Below are 22,167 nucleotides of genomic sequence, written 5' to 3'. Positions count from 1 at the left end.
CCCCTGTCTACTCAGATTGCTTGCAATCAAAACTCCCACCATATTTTTTGTACTGAGTTCTTTTCCTTTCCATCCCTTAGATCACCTGTAAGGAAGGGCATGGAGGGTAAGAGTATATTAGAGTATATTAGCATTTCATTGGAGAAGCTTTGTTGTAGATTGTAACCCATCTCCAAGTTAGTAGGTAATTCTAAGAGAGTTGGCTGAGTTTTAGGGATGTTAAGCAACTTGCCCCTGGTCACAGAACTAGTAAATGAAAGAGATATTATTTAATGTCAAGCTTTCCAGATTCCAATTACTTCTATTTAATTATATTTGTAACATGCAATATATTTCTTATATTTGTATCTAATTATACATATATGGATCTGACTATATAGCTATCTAATTGTATATGCAATATATGTATATAATTATATATGTAACTATATAATTACATATGTAATATATGTATATGTGCATACTCACACATATATAATCCACTGTGCTATCCTGCCTCTCTTCAACTAGAAAATACTCAGTAAATGCTATTGACTTGCTTTAGAACCTCAAACACACAAAGGAATGAGCATTTATTAGGCTCCTCCCAAGTATTGCTCTATGCACGTCACAAATATTATGTCATTTGACTAGAATATACTTTTATTCAAACTCTTCTACAGAAAGTGCATCTCTGATGGGCTGGCCATGTTTTTCAAATGCAAAACTTATGCTTGTCAGAAAGACTATTTTACAGAGAACTCACACAGGGCATGTGTTGACATGGTGGTCAGAAGAAGCAATCAAGGACATTCTCAAGGTCTCTCTTAAGAACTCTGGAATTGATTGCGTGACATAGAAGACACTAACACAGGGCTGCTCAACATGGCATGCCCACATCAGAGAAGGTGCTGTGTTCTGTGAAGAAAAAGAACTGAAACAGCTCAAAGGAAACACAGGATGCACAAACTTAGAGTATTTCCCCCAAATGTTCACACGGACTGTTTGTGTCAGACCTGTGGTAGAGCATTCTGAGCTCATATAGGTCTGGTCAGCCGCAGTTGGACACACTGAAACTTCACTGTAGCATAGTGTTGTCATTTTGGACCTCTTGAAGAATGGACTACAACCAACCAATAAACCAACCAACCCACTTTTATTCTGCTCAAAAAGGAGATCAGAGGGAAGCATCTGGACACTGAATATAAATAACAGTCTCATATTCTCTTATGAAAAATTCTGTAAATGCAAATATGTTTTAAAGATCATGTAGTTGTCATTGTTTTGCTGAATTGCTGTGGCCAAAACGCCTCTCCAACTACTCCAAAAGGTGATGAAAAGATGAATAAAGAGGCTACAACATGTTACCAACAAAGGCTTAAATGCAAAAAAAGGTATTAGAGACGTTCACAAATATATAGAATCAGAAAAGGAGACAGGAGGGATCCATAGTGAGAATGAAACAATAGATGGACAATCCATGTTATACACTGGTATTTTTGTGTCACTTTAAAAAATAGAATAAGGCCTCAAGTGGATTGGATAGAACATCTGCTGAGAATTTATCAGGAAACCTAGACCAGAATTGTGGAAGAGAAGAATGAGAGAGGGAGAGAAGGATCGTGACCTTCCTTGTAGGAGAATTTACCCCAAAATGAGAAATTCGAAGTGTTCAAGTAAGTTGTTGCCCTAAGAAGTGAACCTGCATCATGGAGCCAAACCAAATCTTTCACAATTTCCCTATGGACAGATTTCTGCTCAGCACTCTTTTCACTGCAGCATTCACATCCTTGTTCCTCAGACTGTAGATGATGGGATTGAGCATGGGGGTAAAAATCCCGTAAAACAAGGCAATGAGCTTATCTGTGGTAAGAGAGGCTTTGGACTTGGGCTTCATATACATGAAGAGGATAGTCCCATAGAAGATGATAACCACGGTGAGATGGGCTGAACAGGTAGAAAAGGCTTTGCTTCTCCCCTCAGCAGAGCGGATCTTTAAAATGGTGGAGAGGATGAAGACATAAGAAATAACAATTAATAAAAGAGGAGCCAAGGTGAGGATTATAGTTGCTACCAGCATGATGAGTTCATTTAGGGAGATGTCGGCACAGGCTAGGTGCATGACAGCCAAGATTTCACATGTGAAATGGTCAATGACATTTTTCCCACAAAAAGGCAACTGCAAAGTAAGAACGGTGTGAAACAGAGAGTTAAGAACACCTATTAGCCAGGACAAAGCTGCCAGGTTCACATAAACGGTCCTATTCATGACAATGGGATACCTTAGAGGGTTACAGATGGCTACATAGCGGTCATAAGCCATCACAGCCAATAGGACACACTCTGTAGTTCCCATGGCAAAGGAGACTGACATCTGGGCTACGCATCCTGAGAAGGACAACGATTTTCGGGTTGACAAGAAGTTCACCAGCATTTTGGGCACAAATGAAGATGTGTAACAGATGTCTAAGAAGGAGAGGTTACTGAGGAAGAAGTACATGGGGGTATGCAGATGGGAATCTAGAATGCTCAGTATGATAATGACAGTGTTTCCAAATAGGATGACTATATATATTACCATGCATAACATAAAAAAGAAAATCTCCAGTTTGGGGTATTTTGAAAGTCCCAGAAGAATGAATTCACTTAGAAGTGTCTTATTCGTCCTTTCCATTTCTTTCTCTGTTTAGCTGCAAAAAGTGAGAGGGAAATATAAAACAAAGTACCATTAGCATTTCAACAAGTATTTGAGTCTTACTCTAAGGCTATTCATGAGTTACGTTATTGGATAGAATTCTGTTCTTCGGGTCAGGGGACCTGAGTTTAAATCCTGTTTCAGACTCTTTGTAACCCTGGGAAAGTCATTTCACGTCTGCCTCCCTCAAATTCCTCATCTATAAAATGGGGATAATAATAGCATTCATCTCATAGAGCTATTGTGAGGGTCAAATGAGATGACATGTAAAGCATTTTATAAAACTTTGTTTCCATTCAAAATTCTATAGTCTTTTCTCCATATGCCATCCAGATGAAGTCATTGTTTCCTTCAAAATTATGTATTCTTTCTCCAGAAAACTATTCATATGAAGTCACTGACTCTAATGTCCATATTCTAGCCTATCAATAGCAGAAATAATTGCTAAAACCAATCTTAGATGAATTTAGAATCTCAGTAACTTGATTTCTATGTTTAATCAAAGTCAAAAGTAATCGCACACAGAGAGAAAAACATACATATGTAGAAAACTTTGCAAAACTTTAAGTACTATTGTTTTATAATTCAGAGTTATGTATGGAGTTAGGAATCTTACCTCTGTAAGATTGCTTTTAGAATAAGCTATTTTTGGAGAGATACCTCCAACTAAACCCACTCGGGTGTGTTACAAGTTAGACTCACTTTACATAGAAGCAAGGGTGTTCAGAAGAAATTCAATCAATGTGAAATTTAAAAAAAAGTTTGCATGTGTATGCTTCTAAATGTCTTTTAAATTGTTGTTTCTTTCTAGGAAATCTAAGATGGTAGCTGTATTAATGAAAGTAAGTATTATTAAATAATACTCAATAAACTTTTTTATTCCATTTTCACATATGCCAAAGAAAATTAGTTTGCTTTTCTGATATTTCTGGTTATCTCTTACAGATTCATATAATATAATCAAAGCTGGATAGGACCTAAGTTATTCTTTTCTCTAGGAAATTCTCAACTTTTTCTCTGTCATGGAGTCCTTTGGCAGTCTGGTGAAGCCTAAAGACCTGTTCTCAGAATAATGCTTTTAAAATAATAAATTAAAATTCATAGGATTACAAAAGAAGCTAATTATACTGAAACATAGTTATCAAAATATTAAAAAAACCAAGGTCACTGTTTCCACATCAAGAACTCTTCCTTTGCCTTTCCTTCTTTCCCTCCTTCCTTCCTTCCTTCCTTCCTTCCTTCCTTCCTTCCTTCCTTCCTTCCTTCCTTCCTTCCTTCCTTTCCTTCCTTCCTTCCTTCCTTCCTTCCTTCCTTCCTTCCTTCCTTCCTTCCTTCCTTCCTTCCTTCCTTCCTTCCTTCCTTTCTTCCTTTCTTCTTTCCTCCTTCCTTTCTTTCTCTCTCTTTCTCTCTTTTTCCTATCTCTCTCTCTCTCTCTCTACCTGTCTCTTTGTCTGTCTGTCTGTGTGTCTGTCTGTCTCTAGACCATTTAAATGGTTTAGAATCAATCCATGAAACAATGAATTGGGGTCGGAGAGAATATGAATCAGTATAGAACAATATAAATATTTATTGAAGGACTCACAATCTATCAATCACTTGTTTTTAAGAAATAAAATAAGGAAATAGTCAGGAAACTTAGGTTGATAAGAAAACAAATAAAGTTACTTACCTCCTTTTTTTTCTGACAAGGAAGAACTAATTTTCTCCACAGGACTTGGCAATTCTGTGTGGGTTCATGATAGCCATATTGTTCATCTGGCTTTCCTCTTTCCTGTTGTTACTGTGTGAAATTGGAGATAAGTTTGAGTTAGACTCTTTATTGAAGTATTTATCATGAAACATTTTATTTTTATTTGTGCTTCAAACATAGTAAGAATTTAATACATGCTTTTTTCACTCACTCAGTTATAAAAAGGGGATAACAAAATCACCTCCCTCATAGGGTTGTTGTTGTTGGTGTGGTTGTTAGGTATAAGACCTTGAATATTATCACTCTGCTTCTCTGGGAGTCATCAGTTATTTTTCAGTAGTGTCTGACTCTGTGACCTCATTTGGGTTTTTTTTTGGCAAAGATACTAGAGTGACTTGCCACTTCCTTTGCCAGCTCATTTTTACAGAAGAAGAAGTGAGACAAACAAGGTTAAGTGACTTTTCCAGGATCACACAGCTAGTAAGTGTCAGAAGCTAGATTTGAACTCAGTACAATGAGTCTCCCTGACTCCAGGCTTATCTACAATTTACTACATCTACTTTATCTACTGCACCAATTACCTGTCCTGTGGGAATCAGTTTACTGGTATGTAAAAATGAGCAATGTTACATTCAGAACTGGAAGGAACCTTAGAAATCATTTAGTTTATGGATGGAACATCCAAAAAAATGAATGAATACAATGAAACCTCAAATCTGAGTCCTTTACCTTTTAGAGGAGAGAGAGAACTCTAAGAAAAGGATTCAGGGTAAGTTAAAGGGGAGCTTTCTAGGTCAGGTAAGGGGAATAAAACCAAGGTTAGAATCAGGTGTGATTTTTCTCTTGTGTTCATCAATGTAGAAAAGTTTCTGCCTGAATACATATTTTGGCTAGTGCTCCTGCTCTGTATTACCATCCATGGGATCATAGATTTAGATTGAGAAAGTATCTTAAAGGTCATTGGGTCCAACATTCTTCATTTTCCAGATGAGGAAATTGAGGTAAAGAGAAATTCTGTGATCTGCCCAGGGCCAAAGCGCTATTTTGTATCTGAGAAAGTGTGAACAGAGGTTTAGCAGCCCTTCTTCAGTTTCTTCCTTCCTTCTGTCTTTCCTTCCTTCCTCCCTCCTTTTTCTCTCTCCCTCCCTCCCTTCTTTCCTTCCTTCCTCTTCTTTCTTTCCATCAAAGCAGGGGAATGCTTTGGATTATCATGACACTTGAAAGATTTATGCACTAAAAATTCTGAATGAGGTGAAAGGAATGTACAATGTGAAGAAGAAAAGAATTTAGGGGTATGTGTTGGGAGAGGGAGGATGATAGTTATCGTTAAGTATTTGAGTGAATAGATTGCTGAACCTGGAGTCAGGAAGACTTGAGTTTAAGTGCTATCTCAGACCTAGCTGTGTGATACTAGGCAAGACACTTAACATCTCTCTGCCCCAGTTTTCACATATATAAAATGGGGCTAATAGTAGTAAGTAAAGTAATTACATAAAGTGCTGCACAAACCTTAATATATTATATAAATGCTAGCTATTTTTACCATTATTATTACAGAAGATGGATAAAACTCTTAAATGACTCTAGAGGGAAGATTTTGGATCAAAGGTAGGATTTTTTTTTAAAAAAGGAGAGTTTCAGTTCAATTTAAGAAAGACCTTCTATTAATTAAAGTTTTAAGAAAATAAAATGGCTTGCCTTACGGATTTATGAATGGTTTTCTCGGGAGTTTTTCAGGAAGAGCTTGGCCAATCACTTATTGAGGCTGTTGTAAAAAAGGTTTCATGATTTTTTGTATAAGAGCTTGGCTAGCTGACCGCTGTGTTACTTTTCAACACTGAGGGTCAACGTCAGGCTTTAAGACCTTTTGTGAGTAATGAGAGCAGCGACAGCCATTGAGAAGTATAAATGGAATTGCAGTGGTAGCAGGAGGCTATTTAACTCAGGTCAAGGGAAAAGTCAACGTTCACAGCTTGAAAAGCTTGAGATAGAGAAGCCCAATATTCATCTGTAACACAAGGGGACTGAATTTGAAGACAGTGGTGTCAAACTCAAATAGAAATGGGAGCCACTAAAGTGTACATAGCCTGTGGGTATATTGACTTAAAAAGCAATATATTAATATTATCTTTATTCTATTATATTTTTGTTCATTTTGTTACATATATCTGAAGAACATTTTTAACTTGGTTCAGGTCACAATCTGGAGCGCTGTGAGCCTCACTCAGCCTGTAGGTTGTGTATTGGACACCTCTGCTTCAGATCTCTTGACATTATGGAAAGGAGGGCGGGTTTTGGAGCTGAAGAAGCTCAGATAATGAAAAAGTCAATATCTATCAGCTTGAAGCTAAGGGAAGGGAGGAATCATGGTGCTGTGAAAAGCACAATGGATTTGAAGTCAAAGAACCTGAGTTGCCATTCTAGCTCTCCTACTTACTACCTGTATAATCTTGATTCAGACACTTAATCTCCTGGACCTCAGTTTCCTCATCTGTAAAATGAGGGGGTTGGACTAGATGACCTCCCAGATCACATTTAGTTCTAAATCTATGGTCCTTTCATCTCTAGATCCTGTGATCCTGTGGAATGTTTCTTGTTTTAGTGACTTAGGCACAATGACTCAGTGAATGATTCTGACAATACTGGTCACTACTCATGTATCCTAGCTCATAAGATTTTCTTCTGTGGAGTATGCAACTTTGCTTTATAATCCTTTTATTAAAACTAAATAATTTCCATCATTAATATATAATTAAAGCACAATTTAAATTTTTGTAGCATTAAAGATTTTCCATTTGGAAAATAAATCCAAATGCTCTGTACATGGCAGCTCTAGAGTTTTATAACAGTGTGTGTATGTCTGTGTGTGTGTGTGTGTGTGTGTGTGTGTGTGTGTGTGTGTGTGTAAGGTGGTCTCATATTTGTGATTTCAATGGTGTAGGGAACTCTGATGTAGAAAATCCTTCCATTAAAACAGATCAGCCACTGGACTATAACTTATAGTTACCTGAAGGACACTTAGAGAATGACTCACCAATACAAAAGTCAGAGCGTTCCACTCTTACATTGAAAATGAAACCCTTCTTTTTGTAAACGTTGCCCTTTGGTCCCATATTTTCTCAAAAATGAAAGGTATTTTTTCTAAATAGTGATAATACTAATAGAAACAATGCTGATGATGTTGATAATGATGTGACCTGCCTACAGTTACACTGCTAAAATATGTAAGAGATAGAACTTGAACTGATAACTTTCCAAAACTGAGCATTTTACACTGTATCATATCACCTTTCATTAATAAATAATAACCAAATATTCATAAAATCATGAAATTTCACTGTAATACCATTGCTGTTTTATACCTACATTTAAAATTATTGTGTTTGTCTTTTGTTGCTGAAGAAGACCATGCCATCAGAGGTATGATGACATGACTTGCACTTGACTTTGTTTTGAGTGAGGGAGGGCTGTGCAGGTCACCAGCCTCACTTCTCCTCCAGAGCCATCTGAATCCAGTGACCTGATATTCATCAGTATGACTGGAGATGACCCAGGAGGCATGAACTGAGCAATTTAGCTAAGTCCAATGGTCAAACCAGGTGGTATATACTGACAGAATCTCGTTTCTTAATATCTTAAGATATTACACTACTGAGAATCAGCTGTAGATTATGTGTGCTCAATGTGGTTAGAGATTTCTCCTTACCTAACTCAAAATATTAAACCTGATCCATTCAGTCCTTACATAGTTCAAATATCTTTGATTTCATTAGTGTGAACACTCTTTCCACCAATATAGATGAATAACCCACTATAGCACCTGATGCCCCACAATAACTTCTGTGGCCAAATAATTTATTGCCCTGTGCCATGACACTTTCCAGATTTAATTAGGATGTTCCTTGGATGGAAACACTGGCTGCCAATGGCTGCCTGGTGAAGCAGTGAGCATCCTGTCTTTGGAAATATCCATTCAAAGGCTAGATAGTAATTTTTTGAGGATGTTGTATAGAAGACGTATGCCTTCAGAAAGGATTGGACTAGGTAAACTGATGAAATGCCTTTCAATCTGAGATTTTATAATTAACCTCCAATGTCATGTTCTAGCCTCAGCAACTTTGGTGAGCAACACCAGTAACCATTAAGAAGCAAGGAGATCACTGAGATGTCACTAGAGAGTAGCTCCAGTTGAAACAAATACATAACATATAAAATTCATAAAATGCTAATAATGCTAGAATGAAACCATCAACACTGAACTTTAATTTACAAAACATTGAATCGCAATTTTAATTTATTTGTACATATTTCTTTTAGATCAGAATTAAATGGTTTCTTTCCTGGTCATTCTGTTGCAGAGGTGGGGAACCTACAGCCTCAGGGCCACAAGTGGCCCTCTAGGTCCTCAGATGTGGCTCTTGGACTGAATCCAAACTTCACAGAACAAATTCCCTTAATAAAGAGAGATATTGGAAAAGAAATTTTCTGGTACTTACCTAGCAATGATGAAATAAAATCTAGTGCCTTTTAATGAGTTAAAAGGTTCAGCTTAAGAGGCAGCTGAGAGTCAGGAGACCTGGCTCCTGGCTCCACCACTGAATGCTCATGTCACCTTAATGTACTCATTTGCCCTGTTTGAGACTATTTCCCAACAAGAGGCTTGGATTAGATATTTGATCTTCTTCCAGCTCTGATGTTCTGAGATTTTGTGAATTTCCAAAACTAAGTTCTTAGGTATCGAATTGTCTCATATGCAAACCACATGATGGGAATTCTAGTTGGTCCACAACCTCCAATTGTAATTTACGTGAAAAGAGAATTTCTAAAAGATCAGGCACTAGGGCCAGCAGATAATTTAAATCTCTTGTCTCTTTAAGAGACTTTTTAAAAATCCTAGCAGCAATTTAAAGTTGTGAAGTGTGAGTGTTCAGAAGTGAAGAAATGCAAAAGAATGCTTAAGGGATCATATCCCCAATATCCAATTATATGGAACTTAGTAATAAACTTTAATTAATATAGAATTTCATGGACCAAAAAAATTTAACCACGCATACACACAAACAAACCTCTTCCCTTGGAGAATATATAGAGAGAAATTTCTTACCAGTGCAGGAGTATTCTCTACTAAACTCTTCTGAGGGTTTTCTCCTAGCCTACTCAGGAAAAAATTAATAGATACAGAATGTGTTCAAAATAGGAGATAATGGATGTTTAGAAAAAAGAACATTGTGTTTACCTCTGGAATACAGGGAAGGCCTTTAGTTAATCCCATGGGAAAATTGATGTTTGAGGTGATGAAATCTTAAGAAAGAAATGGAAATGCTTAGTTTTTTTAATTGTTGAAGGTCAGAAGTTCAGGACACAATCTAAGCTGAATCTTGAGAGGAGAATTTCAAGAGAGACTGTATGGTACAATGCAGAGAATGGGATTTATTTTGAGAAGATGTGAATTCAAGCCCCGTCTTTGTCACTTACTAGTTATACAGCTGTGAACAAGTACTTAACTCAATAAAGAAACGCCAGGAGTACCTATTTCAAAGACTTGCTATGAGATTCTAATAAGGGAGTGAGTGTAAAGCAAACTTAAAAGCACTAAATAAATATCAATTATTAGTATTATTGTTCTCATGGACTAGTCACATTGTGTGATGGGAAGGGAAGCCAATGGTCTGTTTGTCTCCTCCACTGGTGTTCTTGAAATTCCAAGGCCAAGTCTTCCAACTTTTCATTGTATTGGCGATATCAGTGGAGTATACAACGAAAAGATGGAAGGCTTCTAGCTCTTTGGGTGGACTCCTTCTGTGATAAACTTATGGAAGGCCAAGGGCAAGAGTCATGCAAGATAGGCAAGCTTGAATGGGTTGCAATCATGATCATGAGATGGAGCAATCACATCCATGAGATGAAAGGTCTTCTTGAGTAAAACCCTGTTTTTGTTGAAGATGCCCTCATACTTCTAGTCACTCAGGTTTGCAACCTTGGAGTTGTGGTTTTTCAGTTCAGTCATGCATGGCTCTTTGTGACTCCCTTTGGGGTTTTCTTGGCAAAGATACTGGAGTAGTTTGCCATTTCATTCTCTAGTTCATTTTACAGATGAGGAAAGTGAGGCAAGCAGGGTTAAGTGAGTTGCCCAGGGTCACACAGCTGTCTGAGGCTACATTTGAACTCAGGAAGATGAGTCTTTTTGACTCCAGGCCTGGTGCTCTATCCACTATGCAACCCAGCTGTCATACTTCACTATTCCCTTATTCTCACCTTTCATATTCAATCATTTGTCTTAATGACTTTATGAGCACAATATCATTCTCAGGTCTACCCTTCTTTTATCTCAGATGGCTGCTACCTTAGTTCAGGCTCTTATTATCTCTCACCTGGACCAATGCCTTTCTAATTAGTCTCCCTGCTTCGGAAGGTCTCCATGTTGTACAATTTACCCTGTGTACAACCCTCAAAGTACAATACGATCTCATTTAAAACCCTTTTCAAACTTGAGTCTGCTTATCTTTTCAAACTTATTTCATATTGTTTATTCTTATTGCTCTCACTTATGTTCCCACTAAACTACTGCCTAAAACCAACATTCTATCTCATTCCTCCATGCTTTTGCAATAAGATATGCCTTGTGCCTGAAAGAATCCCTCCTTAAACTTGTCTCTTAGAAATCCTGTTCCTGTCAAGGCTCAGCTCATGTGTCTTTACCTACTAGTAGACTTTTCTGGGTCCCTAGTTATTAGTTCTGTCTCTCTCCTGGAATTACTTTGCCTTTACTGCATACATATTGTAACTGTTCAGTTAACTGTTCATTCCATGAGGATAGGTATTAATTTTTTGGTTTTGTATTCTCAATACCTAGTGTAGTTCCTAGGGTACTTAGTAGAGGTATGCTAAATTTGAAACTCATTTGGGAGCTGAAAAATTCTATCCTGTTGAGATTTAAAAGACAATTCTGATAGTCTTACCCAATGTATTGACTATTATCTCCAGGTTTATGTTATTATAAATGTGAAAATGTGTCATGTATGCCTTTGTGTAATCACTGACAAAATGTTGAACAAAATAGGACCAAGCATAGAACTATATAGCCCTCCACTAGGTACTTCCCTCCATTTTGCTATTTATCCATTAATCCACACTCTTTGGATGTGGTCATTCAACTGTTTCTCAGTGCACCTAAGTATTGTACGAACCAATCCATTTCTTTCCATCTTGCTTCCACAAAATATTTTTTGAGATTCTGTCAGATGATTTGCTGAAATCCTTGTACGGAATATCTGTGGTATTTCCTCTGAGTAGTAACCTAAACTTATTGTAGGAAAAAGATATGACATTATTCTGGAATGACTCATGAAACAACAACAAAAAACGCGAAAACATGGGCTGTCTTGTAGTGCTAGCAGTGAATATCATTTTCCCTGTCTCATTGCTCTTAAACTATCAGTTGGGGTGAAATGAAGATTAATTCCACAGTATTATCCAAAAGCTTATTAAATGAATTAGTACTATAAACAAGATTATGGGAATTCCTACCTATTTAACATGCTTGATTGAAAATAATTTTAAAAATTGTAGCGCAAGAACCATTTACATGGAAATTGATCCTTGTAATTACCAATTAGTTTTACTTTTTCATTTAAGTAAGTCCTTCTACCTGGAAAACTTTTCACAATTATTTGAAGTTACTGTTTACATGTATTGTCATTGTTCTTCCTTCCTACACAAAGAAGACCAATGATATCATGATGTTGGGGTCACGGTATAGTGTGTTCAACTGTGGCTGATCAGTCCAATAGGATCTCAGAAGGTACTACAATAGTTTGGGCACAAATAGTCCATTTGAACATTTGGGATAGAGATATCTCTAGATTTGTGCATCTCATTTCCTTTGTGCTACTGTGCTTTTGCTTTGCTTGTAGAGTGCAGTGCTTTCTTTGATGCAAGCATGCCATGCTGACAGGTCCTGTGCCAGTGTCTTCCATGACTCACAAGTGATACTAAAGTTTTTCAGAGAGGTCTTAAGAGTGCCCTTGTACTGCTTCTTCTGACCTCTGTGTGAGTTCTTGCCTTGTGTGAGTTCTCCATAAAATAGTCTTTTAGGTAGATGTATGTTTGGCATTAAGGTTACAAGGTTAATCACTAAGAATTGTGCTGTCTGTAGTAGAGTTGTAATGCTTGGCAGTTCAGCTCTAGAGAGGACCTCAGTGATTGCTATTTAATCTTCCAATGAGCTATTTCACATTATCTTCCATTTTTTCATTCTTTTGGTTTTGTTTTGTGATTTCTTGGTTTCTCATAAAGTCATTAGCCTCCATCTGTTCCATTCTAATTTTGAAAGAATTATTTTCTTCAGTGAGCTTTTGAATCTCCTTTTCCATTTGGCTAATTCTGCTTTTGAAAGCATTCTTCTCCTCATTGGCTTCTTGAACCTCTTTTGCCAACTGAGTTAGCCTATTTTTCAAGGTGTTATTTTCTTCAGCATTTTTTTGGGTCTCCTTTAGCAGCGAGCTGATCTGCTGTTCATGCTTTGACTGCATGTCTCTCATTTCTCTTCCCAGCTTTTCTTCCACGTCTCTAACTTGATTTTCTATGAGCTCTTCTATGGCCTGAGTCCACTGAGTGGGCTAGGATATAGAGGCCTTGACTTCTGTGTCTTTGCCTGATGGTAAGCATTGTTCTTCCTCATCAGAAGGGAAGGGAGGAGATGCCTGTTCACCAAGAAAGTAACCTTTTATAGTCTTATTTCTTTTCCCTTTTCTGGGCATTTTCCCAGCCAGTGATCTGACTTCTGAATATTCTCTTCACACCCACTTCGCCTCCGGATCCTCCCAGCCAGTGCTTGGGGTTTGAGATTCAGATGCTGCTTGCCAGACTCAGGGCTTTTGGCGGGGGCAGGGCTGCTATTCAGTGTGAGATTAAATTCAGGTGCTCAGGTCGGGGCAGGGCCACCTCACGGGCTCATTTCCCTCAGCGGGTTTATGCAGAGACCTTCAACAATGGATCCGGGCTCCTGCCTGCTTGGGGAGCCCCAGTCTGCTCCTGTCTCTGCTGTTGCCTCCCGAGGGGGCCTGAGTTATGGGGGCACCCCACTCCCCTCTTGACCTGTCAAAGAGACCCTCTCACCAACCCCCATCACCTGTGGGTGGAGGGACCCGCGTGGCCGCTGGAGATTCCGTCACTGAAGCCTGCTCGGATCTTTTCCTCTCGGTGCCGCAGCCGCGGCAGGGCTGTACTCAGCTCCCAGTCCCAGCACCCAGTCCGCGGCACGAAGGACCTTTTGCGAGAGGTTTGCTGGTCTCTCTGGAACAGAAATCTCCCTTGCTCCAATGTTCTGTGGCCTCTGGGTGGAGAATTAGCCGTGAGTTACTTTTTTGCAGATGTTCCATGGGTTGTGGGTTCGGAGCTATGTGTATGTGCATCTTTCTACTCCACCATCTTGGCTCTGCCCCGATTGCTATTTAATCTTGCCAGGTGTTCAGAATCTTCTGAAGAGAATTCAAATAGAGGTAGTCAAGTTTTCTGGCATGGCACTGGTAGACTGTCCAGGTTTCACAGGCATATAATAATGAAATCTGCATAATGTCTGTGTAGAACTTCAGTTTGGTAGGCAGCCTAATACTTCTTCTCTCCCACTTTCTTTTGGAGCCTCTCAAATACTTTACTAGCTCTGACAATGCATGTATCAACCTTGTCATATATGTAGACATCCCTGGACAAAATGCTCTACTGGTTTGTTATATTGTAAACCTGAAGGTGGAGACTTATTTGTTTTTTGTTTTCCTTGGGATCCCCAAATCTCAGAACTCCAAGGAACTCAAAGACTCCCCAGTTCAAATCATACTTGAAGAGAATTTCTCCCTCTAGTAGTAGTGAAAAGTGACCATACAGTTTTTGCTTGAATACCTCTAGTGAGGGATAACTCATTACCTCAAAAATAGTCCTTTACTTTTTTTTTTTTTGATTGCACTAATTGTTGGGACGTTTTTCTTTATATTGAACCCATGGGACAATCAGAATGAGCCTAATACCACTTTACCATGATGGCTCTTCCAAGAGTTGGTAGCTGTCATGTCCCTCTAATTTCATTCTTCAAGCTAAAGATTCTCATTTCCTTTCACCAGAACATGCATGACATGGTCTCAAATTTGTCAAAATTCCAAATTTTTCATATCCATCAATGATGAGCATATACCTTGCAATATTATGAACTTAATTCTTAGTTTCTGCTATTTCATAAGAGTCTATACCCTATTCATCTGAATGAGTAAGATGAGAAGGTAATAAAATGTTTCTGGGCTTTATAAGAACCTTCAGTATATGAGCATATTCATAAGAAATCTCTTATTATTCTTAGATGGGGCCACTGAGTATCAAAGATTCACATCCAACGTAAAAAAAAAAATAACATAGGATCATGGATGTAAAACTGGAAGGTACTTTGAAGGCCATCTAGTCCAACACATTCCTCTTGCAGATCAAAAAACTGAGGCAGCACAGCCCAGCATAGGCACAGAGCAGAGCACTGTGGAAAGGATAGGGCTGGAGCAGGCTTCAAGGTGCCAGGCCACCAGCAGCAGCCGTGGGTCTCAGATTCCTCAAATCACAAATGCCAAAGACAGCTTCAAAGGTCAGTGAGAAAGCTCTTTCACTTGCGCGAGACAGGAACTGAGCAGTCTAGCCCTGGCTCCACCCAGCAACAGCTTCCATTGTTGGCACCCTGGCCTGAAGCCCCTGGGTGAATTGAGTAGCTGATCTGAATCTCAACCCTGAGTGGGGGCCTTGGCATAAGGAGGAGTGCTGGCTGGCATGGTGGAGCTCGTGGAGGCTCTGGAGAGGGAATCCTGCTCATAGACCAGAGCATAGGCCAGGAGAGGAATAAATTCCTCTCCCTTGATTGTGCCACCATGGAATAACTGAGAACTTACAGGTCCCCAGAGAATACTCTCCCCTTGAAAAAGAACTCAAAAGTCAAGTTACTGACTGGAAAAATGCTCAAAAAAGGGAAAAAAGAATAAGACAATAGATAGTTACTTTCTTGGTGAGCAGGTATTTTCTTCCATCGTTTCAGATGAGGAGGAACAATTTAGGTCTTCAGAGGAAGACCTAAAAGTCAAGGCTTCTGCATGCAAAACTTCCAAAATAAATTTGCAATGGTCACAGGCCATGGAAGAGTTCAAAAAGCATTTTGAACATCAAGTAAGAGAGGTGGAGGAATAATTGGGAAGAGAAATGAGAGCAACGCAGGAAACTCATTAAAAGCAAGTCAACAGCTTGCTAAAGGAGACCCAAAACAATGCTGAAGAAATTAACACCTTTAAAAACAGACTAACTCAAATGGCAGAAAATGACCCAAAAGGCCAATGAGAAGAAGGATGCTTTAAAGAGTAGAATTAGCCAAATGGAAAAGGAGATCCAAAATCACAAAAGACAATAGTTTTTTAAAAATTAGAATGGAGCAGACGGAAGCTAATGACTTTATGAGAAACCAAGAAATTACAAAATAATACCAAAAGAATGAAAAGAAATGGAAGACAATGTGTAATACCTCATTGGAAAAACATCTGACCTGGAAAATAGATACAGGAGAGAAAATTTAAAAAGTATGGGACTACCTGAAAATCATGCTAAGAAAAGAGCCTAGACAGAATCTTTCATGAAATTACGAAGGAAAACTGCCCTGATATTCTGGAACCAGAGGGTAAAATAAATATGAAAAGAATTCATCAACCACCTCTTGAAAGAGATCTGAAAAGAAAAGCTAGGAATATTGTAGTCAAATTCCAGAGTTCCCAGGTCAAGGAGAAAATATTGCAAGCAGCCAGAAAGAAACAATTTGAGTATTGTGGAAATACAATCAGGATAACCCATTATCTGGCAGCTTCTACATGAAGGGATCAAAGGACTTGGACTATGATATTCCATATGTCGAAGGAACTAGGATTAAAAAGAAGAATCACCTACCCAGTAAAACTGTGCATAATACTTTAAGGGAAAATATGGTAATTCAATGAAATAGAGGACTTTCAAGCATTCTTGATCAAAAGAGTAGAGCTGAATAGAAAATCTGACTTTCAAACAGAAGGGTAAAGGGAAGCATGAAAAGGTAAGCAGGAAAGAGAAATCATAAGGGACTTACTAAAACTGAAATGTTTACATTCTTACATGGAAAGATAATATTTGTAATTCTTGAAACTTTTCTCAGTATTTGGGTAGTTGGAGGGATTACACACACACGCACATATACACAGAGAGCACAGGGTGAGTTGAATAGAAAGAAATGATATATAAATAAGTAAAATAAAGGGGAGAGAGAGGAATATATTGGTAGGAGATAGGGAGGAATGGAATGGGGCAAATTATCTCTCATCAAAAAAGACAAGAAAAAGCTTTTTCAATGGAGGGAAAAAAGGGAAAGTGAGAGGGAAAAAGTGAAGCTTAGTCGCATCCCATTTGGCTTAAGGAGGGAATAACATGCACACTCAATTTGGAATGAAAATCTATATTACACTACAGGAAAGTAGGGGAGAAGGAGATAAGTGGGGTGCGGGGGAACGATAGAAGGGAGGGCAAATGAGAAGAGGGGGTTAATTAGAAGTAAACACTTTTGGGGAGGAATGAGGTCAAAAGAGAGAATAGAATAAATGGAGGGGCAGGATAGGATGGAGGGAAATATAGGCAGTCTTTTACAACATGACTATTATGGAAGTCTTTAACAAAACTACACATATATAGCCTATACTGAATTGCCTGTCTTCTTAATGGGGATCGGTGAGGAGGGAGGAAAGGAGAGAAGCTGGAACTCAAAATTTTAGAAATGTATGTTGGGAAGTTTTTGCATGTTACTGAGAAATAAGAAATACAGGTAATGAGGTATAAAAATCTATCTTGCCCTACAAGAAAAGAGAGAAGATGGCATAAGGGAAGGGAGGGGTGTGATAGAAGGGAGGGTATATTGGGGGAAGGAGTAATCAGAATGCATAGCCTTTTGGGGTGGGGGAGGGGAAAGATAGGGAGAAAATTTGGACCTCAAAATTTTTTGGAGATGAATGTTGAAAACTAAAAATAAATAAATGAATTGGGAAAAACAATTGAGGCCCAGAAGCGTTGAGTGACTTCTCCAAGGTAACATAGATAGTAAGTACATCTGAATTTTAAACTCTGGTACTGTGATTCTAAGTTCTGTGCTCTTTTCAGTGTACCAGATGAGATAATAAAGTGATCTTTAAATGGAAGACTGCAGGATGGATGAAGAATTTTTGAATTGAAGTTATCTTAGAGTAGTTATAGGTATAGGGAGATCTTCTGAGGTGTAGGTTTATAGGGGAATGCTCAATACCTTCATTCTTTAAAATGTTTCCTGTAAGCCTATGGAGAATATTTTCCTTCTTGCTTAATTTCAAATTATGCCTTTGGTCTGGGTTGTTGGAAATCAAACATACAGGTGGTGGTGGTGGTAATAATACTGGAGAAACTGGAAATAAAGAAGATCTCCTTTAACATGTTTTTCTTCCAAAGATACTTCTTTTATTGCCTAATAGTAATGTCCCATATGCTCCAAGGCTATTAGTATTTAATGATAGATGAGCTCTGTGGGACTCACATTAACAGATCATCAAGTAGACTTGATCATTCAAAAAGCTTTTGTTATACGCCTTTGTCAAAAGAAGAGTATCTATTTGCAAGGCAGGCATCCAAATGGAGAAGAAAGCAAATGTATATATAAATATGTAAAAGAGAAATATAAAGTGTGTAAATACATGTATATACAAAGCAGTTAAAAACAAGATATTTTGGGAAGGAAGATACTAGTAATTGAGAGGACTCAGGAAAGGACTCATGTAGAAGTTGGTACTTTGGCTGTATCTTAAAAGAAGAAAGGGACTCAGAAGTGGAAATAATGAAGAAGTTCATTTCAGTTGTGTACAACTGCCCGAGCAAAGATTTGGGGATGGAGAGTTGTATGGGAAGAGAAGAGAGAAGATCAGCTTAGCTGAACTGCAGAGTGCAGGAGGGGAATCATGTTCAGTGAGACTGGAAGGATAGGCTAGGGCCAAGCTGTGAAGAGAGATAGAGTGGTTGTGGTGGCAGGGTGCATCCCTTTCAAGAATTAATGAGATGTAAAGAAGTGGAATTGACTAACTCAAGAGGTAGAAGAGGCAGTGTTTTCCTTCTTATTGTAGGTCTTAAGTAGAAGATAGATGACTATTGCTGGGGCTGAGTTGTTCTAGACTCTTTATGACTCCATTTGAGGATTTCAAGGCAAAAACACTGGAATGGTTTGACATTTCCTCCTCCAGCTCATTTTATAGATGAGGAAACTGAGGCAAACAGGTTAAGTGACTTGCTCAGGGTGACACAGCTAGTAAGTGTCTGAGGTTAGTTTTGAAATCAGGAAGATGTGTCTTCCTGACTTCAGATCCGATGTTCTATCCTTTGTGCGCCCTAGCAGCCCCTTGATGAATACCTACTTCTCAAGTACAGTATGTTTTTGAAAAGGTCTCAGTAGCGTCTTATAATCTAAAGCTACTGTGAAAGAAATTCTCTCAAAATCATTTTGCAGATGACTACTTCTCAGGTACAGAATGTTTTTGTGGGAATTTTTTTAAGATAAGTTTTGGATTATATGATTACTCAGGTCATTTCTCACCCTTAATTTCTATGATTCTGTGACTCCATTTGTCTGGAGGAGATGGTCTTAAATTATAGAAGCTCACAACCTGTGGGCAGAAGTGCTGGGATAAGAATATAAAACTTGATGGCAGATAGTGGACACAAGTTTAACCAGTTTTCAGGTAGAAAAGATAAGGGACCCATAAGCTCCTGCCTTTCTTTGCAGACATGTGTGATATGTATCTTTAAGTACTTGATGTTCAAAGGCAAAATTAGTGACACTGGCCCTGTGCAATTTCTGGAGCACCACACTCTTGGAAGAATCAAGTTATAAATGGCCCAAGGGTCAATGAAAATTGAGCATGATGTTCATAAGCAGTTGAAGTATATGACGACTTACATGAAAAATTTGATATAAAGGATACCACTGAGGTCATATCTGACCAGAAGAGGAAGTGGGCATGTAAAGTATAAGCAGGGGTGTGCTTACAAGACTTGATAGTAACATTTTTAGTGTGAGCATTTACACCTGGGAAATCAGAAAAATACTACAAATCAGGGGTTAGTTTGTAGTTTTGTTAGTTGTCTAGGCTTAAGAAAGTGATGATCAAAGGTTAGTAATATAGATTAAACCTAAATGTTTGTTGTGTTTACCATTATTTTTGAGTTTGTTGATAAACATTTACCAGCACATCCCTGTGTATAAGAAAACCACAAAATCTACAAATTAGAAGTTCTTTTAACTGTCATCTAACTTGTCTTTGCCTCACCAAAATTCTCTACAACCTCCCCCAAAAGTGTTCATCTGGTGCTAAAAGGCATGTAAAGAAGAAGAACTCATTACCTCCCAGTTCAGCCTATTGATTTTTGGATAGCTCCAGTAATGAGGGAATTTTTCCTTATACTGAGTGACAGTTTATGTCTTGGCTACCTCTGCCTTCTTGTTTCTGCCCTTGGGGCCAAGCAAAACTATTCTTGATTCTCTTTTCTATCACAACTCTTCAAATATTTGTGAGACTAAAACAACATATTGGTATAGTGGGACCCCTGATAAGTATGTATATATGTATGTATATTTTGTGTATCTATACACACATATTTATATCTATATCAGTATCTGTACTTACATATGTGGGGCAGTTAGGTGGGGCAGGAGACAGAGCCCTGGACCTGCAATCACAAAGACTCATGTTTGTGAGTTCAGATCTGGCCCTCAGATACTTTCTAGCTGTGTTCCCTTGGGCAAGTCATTTAAACCTGTTTGCCTCAGTTTCCTCATCTGCAAATTGAGCTGGAGAAGAAAATGCAAACTACTCCTGTATCTTTGCCAAGAAAACCAAACGGGATCATGAAGAGTCAGATATGATTGAACATTACACACATAGATACACACACATACACATATATACGTGTATATATGCACTTCCATACATATGCATATCTGTGTACACACACACAAACACACACCAAGAAGCAGATTTCTAGCTCATTGTGCAACTCCATTTATGTGGAAATATACAATCTACACCTGTGAACTGAAGATCACAGAGTTCAAAGTAAAAATATTTTAAAAACCAAATTTTTGAGTTCACAGGTGGACAAAATGAAGGTTACTAGGTAATTACGTCACTGATGCCCAAATACGTATTTTGCAATTTCCTTGTATTTAGCGTCTATAATGAAAACAATGGTACATGCTTCATGTTCTATTGGAGAACACCTCCTTTTTCACTGATGCCTTCACCTCCTTGTTCCTCAGACTGCAGATAATGGGATTTAGCACCATAGAATAAGGCAATCAATTTGTCTGAATCTGGGTCCTTTGCCTTGGGTTTTGAGTACATGAAGAGAATGGTGACATAGAATCTGATGACCACAGCCAGATGGGCTGAACAGGTGGAGAAGGCTTTCTTCCTTCAGCTGAGTTGACTCTCAGAATGGTGGCAAGGATAAACATATATGAGATGAAAACACAAGTACTACCATCAGGACAAAAGCATTGAGGGAAATGTCCACACAGGTCAGTTTCAGGACAGCCAGGATTTCACAAAAAAAAAAAAAAAAGATCATTGATTGTATTTCCACAGAAGGAAAGTCTGAATGTGGGGATTGTTTGCAAAAATGAAGTTATACTCCCAGCTATCCAGTTCATGGCTGCCAACAGTATACAGACTCTCATATTCATGATGATTGTATATCTCAGGGGATTACATATGACTACATACCAGTCATAGGCCATCATGGCCAGCAGAACACACTTTGGTTTTCCTAGGGCAAGAGTTAGATACATTTGTGATGCACATCCTAGGAAAGAGATGGTTTTCTTGACTGATAGGAAATGACCAATATTAGGGGAACAGAAGAGGATGTACCAAAGATGTCCATGAAGGAGAGGTTACTAATGAAGAAATACATGGGGGTGTGAAGGTTGGAATCCAGAATACTGAATATAATGAGAGAGGAGTTCCCCAGCAAAATGATCAAATATATCCCCAGGCATAACACAAAGAGAACAATCTCAACATTATGATGTTTAGAAAGGCCCAGCTGAATGAATTCCAGCACAACTGTCTGATTTTCCCATTCATTCTCTTTTCTCTTTTATTTTTTAGTATTAGTTACTTTGAGAAGCACAGGGTAAATCCAAATACTCAAAGCTCCTTGCTCTATTAAGCAGCTGTGTAAAACAGGGATGAACCTTCGGGTTGCATTTCATATCTTCATTTAAAGTTCTACAAATAATTTTTATCAGAAATTTGAAGATATGTTCTAGGCTACAATTTCACCCTCAAGATGATTCCTGTGTTTTGCCGGATGTTGCCTTACTTCCAAATACTAACACTTGCATGAATACAGTAAAATTGTAAGAGAAACACTGGTTTTCTCCAATCATATTGCCAAATGTTTAGGTCCTTTCAAACTTTTTCCAACTTCACTTGCTTATAACTGGTGAATGGCAACTGCTATGTATTACTAGATGCTTGAGGTTAAAGGGGAAGGGGAAAGAGAAACTTTTGGGGGGCAAGAATGATTCATTTTCTTTTTATAAAATGATTGGTCACATATGATTCACCATTTTTCAGATCTTGGATCTCCTCATCACTGCCATTAAGGTATGGTAGGCAAAAGAGTGTTAAGAACCATTGACAGAATTCCATATTATCTCTTTAGGAGAATGAGCATTGTCTCTGTAAAGAGA

General features: G+C 38.3%; 1 protein-coding gene and 1 pseudogene across 1 annotated transcript; both read right to left on the bottom strand.

Moving 5' to 3' along the window:
• Positions 1–1,708: 1,708 nt before the first annotated feature.
• LOC140523125 (olfactory receptor 13C9-like) lies at positions 1,709–2,653 on the bottom strand. The gene has a single exon (XM_072638169.1). The coding sequence runs from the start codon at positions 2,651–2,653 to the stop codon at positions 1,709–1,711; it is 945 nt and encodes a 314-aa protein (XP_072494270.1).
• An 18,021-nt stretch (positions 2,654–20,674) lies between these two features.
• On the bottom strand, positions 20,675–21,383 carry LOC140503235 (olfactory receptor 13D1-like; annotated as a pseudogene).
• Between the last annotated feature and the right edge of the window lie 784 nt (positions 21,384–22,167).

The sequence above is a fragment of the Notamacropus eugenii genome, chromosome 1, assembly GCF_028372415.1.
Source record: "Notamacropus eugenii isolate mMacEug1 chromosome 1, mMacEug1.pri_v2, whole genome shotgun sequence".
NCBI lineage: Eukaryota > Metazoa > Chordata > Mammalia > Diprotodontia > Macropodidae > Notamacropus > Notamacropus eugenii.
The sequence above is the reverse complement of the archived record's forward strand: the minus strand, read 5'-3'. Positions and strand labels throughout refer to the sequence as shown.

What these genes read in the sequence shown, in the direction of transcription:
- LOC140523125 (XM_072638169.1), bottom strand. Translation starts at nt 2,653, where the DNA reads ATGGAAAGGACGAATAAGACACTTCTAAGTGAATTCATTCTTCTGGGA.